The sequence below is a fragment of the Kwoniella newhampshirensis genome, chromosome 1, assembly GCF_039105145.1.
Source record: "Kwoniella newhampshirensis strain CBS 13917 chromosome 1, whole genome shotgun sequence".
In the NCBI taxonomy this organism is placed as follows: domain Eukaryota; kingdom Fungi; phylum Basidiomycota; class Tremellomycetes; order Tremellales; family Cryptococcaceae; genus Kwoniella; species Kwoniella newhampshirensis.
Window position 1 is genome coordinate 1,721,770 of NC_089955.1, and position 14,322 is coordinate 1,736,091.

Sequence of the window (14,322 nt, forward strand, 5' to 3'; positions counted from 1 at the left end):
TCCCCCATTTCCAGCTTTATCAATGACGATCTGACCGGATTCGAACGTCCATAGATCGAGAGAACATTGATCTCCTATGATACGCCAAATGGCGTTGTCCGGATGATCTTTGGATAGGTCGGGCCAGAAGACCGCTCGTCCGGATGTAATGTAGATTGGGGCATCGAACAGATGGGTGGGGGAACGGAGTGGTATGTTGTCGGAATCTAGGTAGAGTATCTCTCGGAAGGATGACTGGACAAGAGCGAGACCTTTGATCTGCATACAAGGAGGTCTCAGTCAGTTGTCGTTCCGTCTTCAGCTTCGGAAGGAGATCATGGGCGTACCTGCCAGTTCTACACAGCGGGAAATTGAACCAAATCAGCTTTGGTTCCACATTGTCGTTACAGGATGAGCCACACTCACCTTCCATACCCCCTCGACCTTCTCCAGACCTTTCGCTTCTCGCAACGTCGCTCCGAGATCCTCGATCTCCTTCCTCTGATTCTGGTTCGTAAGTTCGTCCGAGTAGTGGAACACCTCGATTGGTAGATCCACATTGAGCCGTCGAAGGTGTTTGATGGCTGTGATGGTTCGAAGGGTTGTGTCCTAGAGTATTTATTCAAGAACCAGCATCAGCTGTCAGGAGGCACAAGCACAAATCATCCCGTCTGTGAAGCACCACCACTCACCTGATTCCCGCCTGTCAAAACGATCCCTCTCCCTTCCCCCGTCTTCCCATCTTGTCCTAACACCTCCTCGCCCTTATCCACCCTCTCCTCCAACCACCTCACCATATCCGCTCTTCTTCTCACGATCTCCTCCGTAGTGACATCGTCCATCCAGAATCCCGAATCGCCATTATACTGATCTGGATTGACGAGCTTATCCGCCAGATCTCGCGGACATCCAGCGTCGTTCCCTTCCTTCGCTTCGGAATGCGAGAGGATAGGCCGATGTAGGAAATCAACGAGACGTGATGCGAGTGGATACAGAGCGGGAGTAAGTAGTGCTTTGGGTAGTGTCCTCGAAGGGAATTGGAGATGATAGGCGTATGGTAGAGGGAGTAATGGTGGATGATCGTCTTCTTCTTCCTCGTCCACGGGAATCACTACGTCGTTAGGCTCGTCGTCGCCATTTGTGACGGAAGGTGAAATAGATCCAAGTGAGGGATCGGACTTGGAGTCGGAACCGGTCCAGGAGGATGGCAACAGCGTTATACCACCTGGAGAAGGAGATGAAAGGAGATATAGAGTGAAGAAGAGCACCGAAGCGATAACACCATATCCTAATGGTGTAGGCATATAATTACGTTTCATCATGATCAATCTCGGTATTCTCCACGATGATGATGAAGACGCATTCCGTCTTCTCGTAGAACTTGATCCAGGCTGAGTGTCGAAGTATTCGTATTCGTTTCGAAACGGATTACTAGGTGATGGTCGCGGTCGCGGTGATACCCCGAGCCCAGTGCCAGATCCAGAGGGTGGGAAATCGGTAAGGGGGATATCGGGTGGTCGAGAAGGTGATCTACCCCTCAGTGTTTCAGGAGAGAGTGAGTGGCCTCCACTTGTAGAGCTCGCTCGTCGTGGAGACGTCAGAGATGGTGTGCCGGCGATTGATGAGGAAGTATCGACACTCAGAGAAGAAGAAGCAGATTGTTTGGGACGTGACATGATCTTGACTGTATATATATATATATGCAGGGGAGACGGTGCTAGTGTGAGAACAGGTTCCTCGTCTAGTTTGTTTTGAAGGCAAGCGACAGATCGACCATCAATTGCAACTCAGCCTGAATGTCTGAACTGCGGACGAATGGACATTTCCTTACTCGCAGCGAATTGATTTCAGGATTATTTTGATTTTCCTGTTATCCGAGATGTTATCGTCATCACACAAACGCACCTTGTTTCCTGCAGGGTGGTTCCAGCGATCCTTACGGGTAGATAGATAGATAGATACGCTTGACCGCAAACCGATTGAGGAAGTGTCTCACAAGGTTGCATCAGGCTGCTGACACCTCTTCTCCTATAAATATACATACAATGTCGATCACTTCATGTCCCCAGTGACTCTACTATAAACCCGGATCATGCAGTACCATTACCATTGCCACCGCCCATCAGTCCACCAGCGCCTTGCAACCCAGCTAGACCCGTCCCGTCACCTCCACCGACCTCCTCACTCTTGGCCAAATGTTCCAAGAACTCATCGACATTGAAATCCGGATCCACCAGTTGTTCGCTCCCATTCCCAATTCCCATCAGCGCGTTGCCATCCATGCCTCCAACATCAGGTTTGATGTCTCCCGTATTGGCTGGCAGGTCCAATCCCATGGACCTGACCATCGAATCGATACTTTCCTGGAGTTGATCCAAACCGCCGTTGATCGAGGCAGCGTCTTGATAAGACTTGAGGAGATTTCCAGAGTGACTCATCAAAGCATCCTGATTCGGCAGTGGAGTGAAGAGCGCGAGTGTGGGGTCCATGTTCGGGTCCACATTGGTCTGCGGCATCCTAGGCGCATCGAACGGGAAGGAAGGTTGGTTAGGAGGTGGCAGTTTAGCGTTGGGCGTACTGAGCGCCTGGCCTTGGGAGCTGCTATTCAGAGAGTTGAGGAACATCTGTGCGGCAGCAGGGGATTGTAAGAGAGATCCGATCGTTGTTTGTAACAAAGAGGGATCCAAATTGAAGGCGGATGCTGCCGCTTCGGCAGAACTGGGACTGAAAAGGGGTTGTCCATGGTCGCCAGAAGTGTTGCTGTTGCTGTTGAAGTTTCCGTTCATCGCGTTATAACGCGCCAAGGCGTTGTTGTCCGAAGGTAAGAGATTCTCCGAGTCTGAAAGTGGGGACAGGTGGTTCACGCCGAGGGTCTGGTCTTGGCCAGGGGTGATAGGTGGTTTTGAGGCTGCTCTTGTGGATGGAGTAGACTCTTCTTCGGTCGGGAGTGTCGTGAATCGCTGTGCAGAAGAAGCCCAATTGTCTGTCGGTGTTGTGGACGTGGATCGTTTGCTCGCGGATCCTGACCGAGTGTATGGCGGCATCGAATATTGCGAGCCTGTCAGATGAGGTGAGTCAGCTTGATTCAGAAGCCAAGTAAAGCAGGAGAGTCACTGACTGGATCCAATCTCCACCAATCGATCGTCATCGTCTGATAGATCCGGATCACTCGCCAGTACCTTTCCGTCGCTTATCATCCTGTCCAATCCAACCCGACGTCTCTTCTTTGCGCTCCCTGTCTCCTCGGTCGCACTGTCCTCTCTTGGTCTACCACCGACACCCCCTCTTCGCATAGCTTCTTTCAGGCCCTTCAACCCTTCTCCTTCCGTTCCGAACAACCTCTCCAAGAAGGAAACGATCAGGTTGATGGTATCCTCGTGTTTTCCTTGCTTCTCTTGCGTTTCGTATGCCTGTCTCCACAAAGCCTCATTTGACGATTGCAGCTTTCGAAGCTCGGCTCCGATATTGGCTTGGGTTTGACGAATAGCAGCAATCCCGTTATGAATAGCGTTGAGGTCGGCGACCTGTCCGGCAGGTCCAACCAGTGGCCCAGCTTCTCCTTCCACCGTCCCGTCTGTGATGAGATACTTGCCCGTTGAGGGAAGGCTGGGTGCCACAGCCGCTTGAGAAGCCGCTCGGGTATTGACTGCCCCAGAAGGAACCGTCGAAGGAGGAGGTGCGCCAGGTCGATTGTTCTTCCTCGTGACCTTGGCTAGTAGTTTCGGTTGACCACGCTTAAAGAACGGGTTGGCAAACTCCCACAATTCGAGGGGTGTTTCGTTCTTCAGAGCGCCGGATTGAAGGTGAGGTACCTTGTCTGCGCTTAGGGATCAGCAGGAGCAGCATTTGAGAGATGGCGATTGGTCGAGACACAAAGACACTTACGAAAGCCATACATGTTGAGTTGTCGGACGAAACTGGAAAAGTTGGAATGCTTGAACCATCTAGGCAATAATTCTCTACCGAAATGCTCCGCGTTCGGGACTGCGTAAGAATGATAGGAGGGGAGAGTCAGCCAGATGGTCTTAGGTGCACAATCCTTCTTTCTTCTTGCAATCCAGGTCGTCGTTGTCCCGATCCCAAACCCTTCACATCACACAGCGATGAGCGAGCACAAAAACCCAGCTCACCAAAGAATGAATCCCCATTCTCGCCCCAATAGATCAATTCGTCCACCTCTGGATCCGAGACCATCGTGAAGAGCTTGTTCAGAAAGGCCGGGACCTTCAACACCTCCCCATTGTCATCCAACGACAATCCATTTTTGTTGACCCCTCCTATACCTCCACCAGCTGATGATGGATCTTCGGGGAGCAAGGAGATCGTTTTGAGAGGGGAAGGAGCTTCTGATCTCGGTGACGGTGAGGATGTGGTACCGACCGATGCAGGTTTTGAAGGACCGGCTATAGCGTAGAGATTTGTTGTCATGATTGAGAACCGAAGGAAGGGGGATCAATGCGAGATGAATAGCAAAGAAATGAAGTGAGGAATAGCTCGTGCTTCAGACCAAAGGAAACGTGGTTCAACTGCCTTCAACAGGCCGCTTGCTGTTTGTGGCTGACCTATCCCAGTTGATATAGGTGCTGAATGATTGTGAAGTGATCAATCACCTAGTCTCCAACGTTGGACATCGATAAAAATGAACGCAAAATGATAATCTCTGTCTGCCAACTTATTAGCAACAACTGCAAAATGGGAGACGTACGGCGTGCCTAAATAAGCGAGTAGAAGATTCCCGCGCCTATCGCGCCTATAAGATCGCGTGGCGTCCGTGTGGTGAAGCACTGATAACTGCTGCTGCTAGCATCACCAATCGTATGTATTCATCGACACATCCCTCTACCCCGCTTCTGTCACGTCTTACTCCCATCCAAACATGTCGGAGGCTGCTCTCGAAGAGTCTTCGGTCAGTCCGAGTGACCAGACTACAGATGAGCAGTCAAAACCCACATCTTCTCCACATGATGAGGTCGCGCCAACGACCGAGGTCTCAATCCCGTCAGAATTGGAGGGCGCTGAACCAGAGATAACGGTGACCTCTTCGACTCCTCCTGTGGACCCGACGACTTCAGTAGCTCTTGCAGACTCATCACAACCACCATCAACTCCGAGTGCATCAGCGTCCAATCCTTTACCCCCTGTTCTGGCTGCTCCAGCTCCTGCACCTTCACCTTCTCCGGCGCGAAGACGACCGAAACCACCTACCAAAGGTATTCTCAAACCGCCTCCTCCACCCGCCAGACCAACATTCGGTAATCGTCTTCGAGATATCGTTGGCGGAGCCGTCACTGCAGTCGGCACAACTACACGTCTATTTGACGCGCCAGCCGACCCGAATGACAATGCGGCGGGTCCGAGCACGCCATACGGCAATACTGCCAGTCGAACGACCGGTGTGACTGAACCGAACTCGACAGGCTTGTTGACGACCAACTCCGCCCCAAGCGGTACACTCGCTTCTATCGGAAGTAGACTAGGAGGATTGGGAATGAGATTCGTCGCTAGTGCTACTGGGTCACCAACCCCTTCGACAGCTTCCACACCAGGCGGGTCACCCCTTCCCAGTAGAAGCATCTCACTGCCAGATCCGGGATCACCAGTACCTCGAGGTGGAAACACAGGAAATGGGCCGGGTGGAGTAGCACAGGGAGGAAGTCCTATGATGTCGGAAAAGAGTCGACAGAAGCAGCCTTTGAAAAGAGCTACTTTCGTTTTGCCTACTCTGAGCATCACCTATCCCATTAGCTCGCAAGGGGAACCGTGGAGTGTCAAAGTCATTGAAGATAGAAAGAGGGTGAGTAATTAGAGGAATGTCCATTCCTGATCGCTGTTTGGAATACTCATCCATCGTCGCAGATTGAGACGACTCATCGATCCCTACTCTGCGCGAGTACTGGACCGGAATACTGGACGGCAGCACGCTTAGTATCGCTGTACGAGAGTGCTTGTAGAGGCCGGGAAGAAAGATCTCGAGTGGGCATTGTTCGAGCGTTGGAGGTAGGTGTTTCTTAGATCTTGCCATGAACTTGAGGTATTCTCTGACATACCCCGATTCAGGTCATACCAGCTCATCCTCGACATCGTTCCATCCATCTCACCCTTCGTATCGTCGATCACACGACCATAGGTCAGACTCCTACCACCAATACCCTCGATGCCCCTTTCAATCGGCATTCAGCGGAAGCCTTTGCCGATGTACTTTCAGCTGAATGGGGATTGTTTGAACTCAAGCTGGAAGGCGGACTGATAGAAAGCGAAGACGCACTGAAGCCGATTTTGCATGCCTTGTTGATATCTGGAACTCTGCCTGTACTAGGATTAGCGGGTAATAAGAAGATAAAGCCTGCGGGATGGAGGTTACTAGCTGTTTTCCTGAAGCGGGTAAGTCATTTCAAGGCTGGTGGAGTCTCTGCTGACTGTCAAGTACTTTCAGGCTCGGTCTCTGAAGTTCGTTGATCTATCAGATACGACATGGGACAAGAAGGGTGTAGAATATCTCGTCCAGGCGCTTAACCGCACCCATGTGCAGCCTCATCCGGTCCAATCGACTTCCGCAAGTCAAGTTACGTCGCCCGACCCCTCACACAATCCTCCCCCACCACCGCCTTCCAAGGACGAGAATGAAAAAAACTCCGCTGAGCCAACGGATGCGAATGGTGGGGCGGAAGGAGAAGAGAAGGCTTGCGAAGACGCTTATGGCTCTTTCATCCCTCCTGCGCCGCTGCTAAAGGAGAACGACTTGACCAGCACTCCGGCTGCGGTACAGACAATACGGATGGACGGATGTGGGCTGAAGGCAAATGTACTGGAGACTCTGGGTAAGCTATTCGTTAACAGCCACGAAAATTGAATCTGAAGCGGACCGTTCACAGCTCAAGGCATCCGTTCCTCCGACCTGAAAAACTTATCCTTACGGCGGAATAGGATCGGTCCTCTCGGCGCTGTCGCACTTGCCCTTATGATCCGAGACTACCCCGATTCACTTCTCACTATGTCTTCTCTCTCTCCCAGCCTCAACAACACCTCTCCTTTCCATCAGCCACCTGTGCCGCTTGACCCTACTACCACAGACCCCACCACTCAAACACCTTACGTTGCGAGAGCCCGTCGAGGACAGTCGACGCCCGTACCCAACGGTGAGGAGAGGGATCTACCTCCAATTCCACTCGTTGTCTCATCACCAGCTGGCGGAATCACCAGTCGAACGCTACCGGAAGGGTACAAACCTCCGCCGCCGCCGAAACATCCCCTCGTTATGCCCGGAGGAGGCAATTCGACCATGCAAGATGCCGGTAATTTCCCTGTTACTCACGCAATAGCTGAAGGGAAAATATCGACCACCGAAATCGGAGGAGCGAGTATGGCTTTGCAACGGAGTGTGCGGGCTCTGGACGGAGTGGAGAGGATAGGGAAGTTGTTGACGCTTGACCTGAAATCAAACGAGATCAGAGTGAGTTTCTCCGGGCGTTCATGAGGGGCAATTATGAGGTTATCTGAGCTGATGATGATACAGAATGGCGTAGGCTATATTGCACAGGTGCTCAAGAGGAACAGAACTCTGAAAGTACTGAATCTCAGCGACAACCAGATTGGTCCTTCCGGGCTCACCGCTATAGCTGAAGCGCTCAAATACAACTCGACGCTCGAAACACTAGATCTTAGCTCGAACCCCTGCTGTGGCCCTCCACAGGAGGGTATCGCAGCTCTACGGACGACATTCACCGTCAACACTTCGTTGAAAAGGCTGTTCCTCTCGGATACAGGCCTCACTACAGATGGTGCGATCTCTCTGGCTGAATTCTTGCCCGAGAGCAAGTCACTTTTACATCTTGACGTCACTTCCAACCCAGCGGTGGAGACTGCGGGTATCTTAGCGATCTCTGTCGGTCTGAAGTCAAACAGTCTAATTCGATGTCTGGATGTCTCGATCCCGCCCGACAATTCCGATTTGGCAGATCTGTCTCAGAATATCTTGCAATGTTGCATCCGCAATACGGAACTTGCGGCGGAAGTGCTAGCAAAGGAAGGGGGGAAGGGACAGGATGCCATCTGGGGACCTATCAAGAAGAGTGAACTGGTACGACAAGTGAAAGAAGCCGACGAAGCGAGAGCGGAGAAGGAGAGGTTGGAGCTGGCTCAATCTCCCGAAGGAGTCGCGAGGGAGTATGTCTACACACTGAAACCGGCAAAGGTAGTGACGGTGAGCGAGGATATTGTCAGGGATCTTCAGAAATGGTTGGAGGCGAAGAGGGTCTTCCAACGCAGTGCCGGAGGGAGTAGCAGAGGTGGACATGCTTGGGAACCCGGACAGTTGCCGAAAGAAGACTGGGGAGTGTTGTACGAGCGAGCGAAAGTACTTCGAGAGAGGATCGTTGAACAAATTCAAGAGACGACAGATGGAGCTCTGTTGGAGCGTTTACTAGGCTTGAACGATTCTCTTCAGATCTTGGTAGAGGAGAAAGGAAAGGGATTCGATCCACCTCCGAGATTGTTATTACCGAGTCAGATCGTACCGACCGATACTACGCCTCAGCCACGACATGGTCACTCTCACAGGACTGCACAAACGCTCTCGCCATCACCTGCTCAGCCACCGAATCAAGGGAGATTCCCAACTCGAAGACACATGCGAATATCGTCTATCGAGATTCAAAGTCCTAACTTTTCGATTGGGGACAGTGATGGCGATTCCGATGCTGAAGAGGTAGATGTGGGTCAATTGGGTACGACTGCGACTACGTCTGCTGTCAATGGGCATGGGAGGGCTCGAGCGTCTTCTGGTTCGAATCGACCATTATCAGGGTTAGGATTAGTCGTATCATCCAATCATGACCCGAAAACAAACCATGGTCAAGATGAAGGGATGATGGAAAAAGAACTGGAACATCAAGCTCAGATCGAACAAGCTCTGTTGGATGATCTGACTAGTCCAGTGGAGAAAGCGAGTAGGGCGTGGGTCGAAGAGGAAGGAGAAATCTTCAGGAAGGGGATGAAGCTGGGTGTGATGGAAGACGATGAGGAAGGAGTCAGTGAGGATGTCACGGGTGAAGAGTTAAGGCAGGAAGTGAGTGGTGCTTGGTCTGATCTATACTCCCGCTGTCTCAGCAGTTCCTGCTCCACGCCATGGCTTGTTCTTGAATGAGATCGTTTCCCTCTGCACAGAACCTGATTTTCTCTGAGATGTACGACGAGATGATTGCTTACCGTCCGATATAGATTCTGGACACTCCGGTGGAGAGAAGCCCAACGAGAAGAGTCATACCTGTCGAGGAAAAAGAAGGAGACGAAGTCGAAGAAGGGGAGGGCGCCAAAGAGGCAGCACAATGAGCGAGTAGATCTACTGTCGGAGACAAGAGGGACATGTCGCGGATGGACAGTGCTTGATGCGGTGGATTTGACGAAGATTTTCACGATATGCATAATGGTCATTTCCTTGTCTGTTCGCGTCTTCAGTGGCACACCTCCTCATCCCTTCAGCATACAGTGAAATCACATCAAGCCACAAACTGCAGGTCGATGTCAATGGCTTGGTGGAAGTAAATTCGCTTGTCAGCAGCGGGACGCACAAACAGAAATGTACATGGTAGAGACGCACGATGACAGGCTGATAGTTGGGGTTTCTGGGTATAACGACCAATCATCTCTTCGCGAATTGTGATGAGAAGCTGCTGATAGCTCTGATTGGGGTATTTGCTGAGAGCTGCGATGAATGCCTGGGACAGCCCATCGGAGAATGTTAGCTTTGCGCGCGAGCGAGATCTCTCATTTCAGTGTACGTGATACTGACATATGACATTGCACCTGTTGCTCTTCCAGCTTCTTCCGTATCTGCACTCTGTTCCTCACCCCATCTTCTGATCAGCGAGCTGAACTTGGACTATCGCTAGGCTGGAGAAATGCCAGCCCACCGTTTGATCATCTTTACATCCAGACCACGAGATCACATCGGCGGGACTCGTTTTGGTCCCCCTAGTCTTCTGATCGGCCTCTTTGGCCTCCCAAACGGACCTGGCAGCCCCAAAGAGGTTGGACATGATCCCGCCCGTATCGCCACGGAGGACGTCCATTCCTGCTCCAAGGAGACCTTGTGATGCTTCGGCGAGAAGGTCGGGTTCTTTAATCTTCCCTTCGGTGGAGTACTGAGCGAAGGCGATGCGAGACTACATCAGCACAAATCGAATGGATACTCAGCCCTGAGCAAATTCGTCGGAGAGGATATGGGGAGTTTGTCAAGGCAGGAAGGAGCAGAGCAAGAAACGAACAGTGTAGGGAAGATCCATGACACTGCCAGAATGACAAGAATCAAAGATAGCCGTAAGTCGACATCCAGCGGGAAGTGGGCTGACCAAGAGGTCGTGACTGGGCATGAAGCGCATTATATCAGCACCAACAACATTCTGCCACCATTGATCGGTGCGTTCTTGACATCGCAGGAAGTACACTACAGGCGACAGAGCCACAGCGAATGTCAATTTTCGGGAATGTGGCGAGACGCAGGGAAATGAACCCACTGTCATCGTCGATGATCAGTCCTGCTTGCTGGTAATCAAGTGGACAGATAGCTACCTCGATGCACATCAGTATTGGGTGAAAGTGATCGACAGCCACTTAACCTCGTCATATCCATCTTCTTCATCTCCGTCCACGTCTTCCATCTGAGTTCCGTGGCCGGAGCTGGGATTCCATAGCATATCCATCCATTACTTCGTCATCTGCTTTTTGGAAGCCAGCATCACTCACTAATGGAAGAAAAGAGCATCATCCCTCTGAGCCCCATCGACCAGCCATCGCATCGCGCGAACAATGTTCTCCCTCTTAGGGATCGTTTGTGGATTGTCGACATCGTCAGAAAGCAGGTGTTGTAGCCGAAATGATCACATATGAACTTTTGGACATTACGAGCGTCATTGATACAGCCGTTCAAAGCGTTGGCAGTGCCTATGTAGTTGATGCCGATCTGAGGATGTGTATTGAGAATGAGATGGTCAGCAACCATGGGCAGCAACGATGTGATACACTCGGGATTTTCTGTTTTTGAAGAGTCCCCCAACCCCTGAAATGGGAAGGAATTCGTTCACCTACGAGAAGAGCTTTCCTACGACCGTTACCTATTGATATTGATATGTCAGTTTCTCAGCTGAGCTTGGCTTCTCGATTTAGAAGACCCCACTCACACCTCGAATACTGGAAGAAAGCCCGCGCAGCTTCACCAGTGATAGGATCAGTGAACTGGGGCCCGAAATGCTTTCGATGCGGGTTTCCATCATTTTGTCGGATGCTTTGACGACCATAAGGAGATCGAGGTGCTTGATATTGTACTTGCGGGACGTATCTTGCGCCACTACAGTGTCCCAGTCTGGTTAGCATACCTTCCCCTAAACGAGACTGATGGTCGCTCACGTCTGCTGGTATTGCTGTGTTGGGAGTTCCGTGTGGACTGGATAGGACTCGGGGTATCTAGGACCAAGTCAGAGGAAGCCAGGCGATTCAAGCTGAAATACTGACTGGTTGAGCGGGAGACCTTGAGGAGGATAGTATTGCTCGCCATCACTTCTATAAATGAGGCAGAGATCAGCAAAGGGTGCAAGACCGCATCTGCAACGGACACTTCCATCCCAGGGGGAGGATCGGCAGGTGAAGCATAGAAATTGTTATCACCCTGGTAGCTTGGAAATAATCTCGATACTACTTCAACCATGGTAATATGATGGAAAAAGCTCACACGTCCCTAGAGATCTCATTAGAAGGTGCGAAACTCCTACCATCGTCCCGACCATAGCCTTCCTCAAGCCTCGACGAACGTGTCACTTGACAATCAGCGCTGTCGGTCGCACCATCGCTGTCATAGAAGTGCGGACCATCCTGTTCGTGGTAATCATCTACATCGAGACTTCGCTCTGGTCTTCGGAATGGCGAGTCGGACAAGTCGGACGATTGTCGCTCTTCCCTCTCGGAATAGTATACATCCCGAGAATCTTGGTATCTGTCGTTGTCTTGATCGTCGTAATCTGACATGGCGTAACGGTGTTCAGTGAGATCGCTATTCCTGTTGTGAGTAAGAATGAGGTTGAGGTGATGAAAGGAACGTGAAAATGTGGCATCAAGAGCACACCACACAAGTTCAGGGGCGCAAAGTGGAAGATCGATCAACGAGGCGGAGATCACTCCATGTCTTGAAACACCTTTTGCAAGATGGACTTGCCGGTGTTGGTCGTCAGCAAGGTCACCGGGAAGCATTGCAGGGTCAAGATGATTCAACCCCGACCCCCCATTGTTCGACACAGGATATTTGTGGACTGGTGTCCATACAGGATGGTTTAGACATCTCCGGACGTGATGCTTCATCAGCTGCTCGTCGACTTGAGCTGAACTCCGGGCAGAGTCGTCGAGTGTTGAGCAGTGCGGTCTTTGGCATTCCTTCATGGATCAGACAATCCGTTATCACAGTGAATCCTCACAGACGCTTTGGAACCTCAATATTTTTCCACTCCCGCTTCATCCCATCATTCCTCTTCATTACGTCATCGCACGGGTGTCTGGCAGGGTGTCACCACCCGTCCACCTGTAGACCACCCAGCTCTTGAAACCCCTCTATCAATCCCATCCCCATCAATACACTTGTCTGACATCCCATCAACACCGGCACATCGAAGCATAGTCCAAGATGTCAAGCTACGATCCTGCCCCAGATGAGATCATTACCCCTTCTCAATTCAGAGAGTCGATGCGACTGGTCAGACTCCAGATTGGAATCCCCATCTCAGGTTCGTCACATCGCCGGTTGTCGATCAGGCCTTATATTTCGAGTGCTGATGTGAATCTGCCTGTGTAGTCCTCATAGCCATGGGAGCCAACCTGGTCTGCGCCCTCGCTATCAAGCCTGGACTTTGTGAGCTCGGAGGATCCTTCGACAGAGCGTATGCGAGAATGGAAAGACTGATAACGTGTCCTTCACCCAGCTGGGATCAATGCTCTGTTCCCGACCCTGTTGTCACCCAACAGTCTGATGATAGAGCTTTATTGGGCACTTCTTTATGTGCTACAAGGTCAGCTGCACGTTCTGGACATCTTACATCCTAGCTGACAAATGGATTCAACGAAAGTTGGCTTTTGCTTGGTTCTTCTTCTTGCTCGTAAAGAGGCTACAAAGGTGTGTCTTCTTGCAACCTTTGGCGTTTCGCATATCTGGGGGTGTGACTGACCATGGTTTGTAGGAGATGCTCATACACGGTGTCGGATTGCGCTTCGCGATCGCCAACTGGCTTCAAGCTGCCTGGGCTGTCTTCTTCGTGAGTTGACCTCAAGCCCAAGAGGCATGAACAATGCTGATAAGGCTGCACAGACTCTCCAATTCTTCATCGGAGCAGAGATTTGCATCCTCATCAATGTCATCAACCTGTATGTGGTATTCCCCTTCTGTTCGTAAGCAGAACGCATCCACTGATGTATTATTTGACTTAGCCTGTCAATCCACTTCACCCTGCTCTACTACCCCGCTACTCTCAAACGACCCATCGATGCCCTTCTCGTTCACGCGCCGATGACGATGCTCCTTGCCATTCTCTTCGAACTCGATTGGCTCCACAATGGATTCGTCGCCCTTGGATGGGTCATTGAGGAGAAGAAGGAATGGGGACGATATACTTGGCAAGCAGTGGGCTTCGTCGCTGGTGTCAATGTCGTCGCAGCCATTTGGGCAGGTGCAAGGAGGCTATAGTGAGCTGCTCAATCGAGGCCCGATACGCACGGCAAAATCGAAGCTGACAATCACCTCACCCAGCCTGTTGACTGCGGCAAGCATGTACATACTTTTCTCTCTCCTCTTCTCATCTCCACGAACCAACCCAACACTACCAACCACGGCTCTACCCAAACCCACTCCCTTACTCGTGACCATCATCATCTGTCTGGTGCTCCATCCGATCGCATTGGTCGCGGGTGTTGCTTGGAAGCGTACCAGGGAGAGAGAGGGCAGGATCAGGTTGGAGGAGGAGGTCGAACAGGCTGAGGAGAACGAGGAGCACGAGAGGGAGGCTGCACATGGACATAGGCACTAAATGGACGTGTAACGGAGCGGAAGGAGATGGAGTGGTACGGAAGGTATCAAGGCGGGGAGTAGCGTTGTGAACATCTAAGAATGCACCGTGTGGTTCAGAAACGCATAGATCATCAATTCACGAGGAGCTCTGTAATGGTGACACATTGCATTATTGGTTGTGTGCATGCTATCTGGACGTCTCCCTGGCCGTTTGCCCGAGTTCGAGAACCACTGGATGGCACCTCCGCTAACAGCCATCATTCCCCTTCCAATTACTCGTTTCTGCGTCGCCCGCTTGCCGTTCA

General features: G+C 51.4%; 5 protein-coding genes across 5 annotated transcripts; 2 read left to right on the forward strand and 3 right to left on the reverse strand.

Moving 5' to 3' along the window:
• Positions 1–314: 314 nt before the first annotated feature.
• Positions 315–1,655, reverse strand: IAR55_000618 (uncharacterized protein; the record flags this gene model as incomplete). The annotated part of the gene is made up of 3 exons (XM_066943752.1): positions 315–335; positions 406–588; positions 672–1,655. 3 exons carry the CDS (start codon positions 1,653–1,655, stop codon positions 315–317), a joined length of 1,188 nt encoding a protein of 395 aa, XP_066806294.1.
• Positions 1,656–2,069: 414 nt separating this feature from the next.
• On the reverse strand, positions 2,070–4,407 carry IAR55_000619 (uncharacterized protein; the record flags this gene model as incomplete). Its single annotated transcript, XM_066943753.1, has 4 exons — positions 2,070–3,037; positions 3,098–3,796; positions 3,865–3,963; positions 4,110–4,407. 4 exons carry the CDS (start codon positions 4,405–4,407, stop codon positions 2,070–2,072), a joined length of 2,064 nt encoding a protein of 687 aa, XP_066806295.1.
• Positions 4,408–4,855: 448 nt separating this feature from the next.
• IAR55_000620 (uncharacterized protein) lies at positions 4,856–9,306 on the forward strand (the record flags this gene model as incomplete). Its single annotated transcript, XM_066943754.1, has 7 exons — positions 4,856–5,773; positions 5,836–5,976; positions 6,037–6,360; positions 6,413–6,797; positions 6,852–7,429; positions 7,493–9,043; positions 9,196–9,306. The coding sequence occupies 7 exons, from the start codon at positions 4,856–4,858 to the stop codon at positions 9,304–9,306; spliced, it is 4,008 nt and encodes a 1,335-aa protein (XP_066806296.1).
• Positions 9,307–9,473: 167 nt separating this feature from the next.
• On the reverse strand, positions 9,474–11,994 carry IAR55_000621 (uncharacterized protein; the record flags this gene model as incomplete). The annotated part of the gene is made up of 15 exons (XM_066943755.1): positions 9,474–9,505; positions 9,575–9,692; positions 9,767–9,814; positions 9,888–10,118; positions 10,242–10,338; positions 10,487–10,545; positions 10,593–10,653; positions 10,720–10,745; positions 10,874–10,936; positions 11,062–11,087; positions 11,154–11,320; positions 11,380–11,436; positions 11,485–11,532; positions 11,586–11,645; positions 11,702–11,994. 15 exons carry the CDS (start codon positions 11,992–11,994, stop codon positions 9,474–9,476), a joined length of 1,386 nt encoding a protein of 461 aa, XP_066806297.1.
• A 649-nt stretch (positions 11,995–12,643) lies between these two features.
• Positions 12,644–14,036, forward strand: IAR55_000622 (uncharacterized protein; the record flags this gene model as incomplete). The annotated part of the gene is made up of 8 exons (XM_066943756.1): positions 12,644–12,743; positions 12,812–12,868; positions 12,939–13,025; positions 13,083–13,129; positions 13,194–13,268; positions 13,322–13,377; positions 13,441–13,695; positions 13,760–14,036. The coding sequence occupies 8 exons, from the start codon at positions 12,644–12,646 to the stop codon at positions 14,034–14,036; spliced, it is 954 nt and encodes a 317-aa protein (XP_066806298.1).
• Positions 14,037–14,322: the final 286 nt, after the last annotated feature.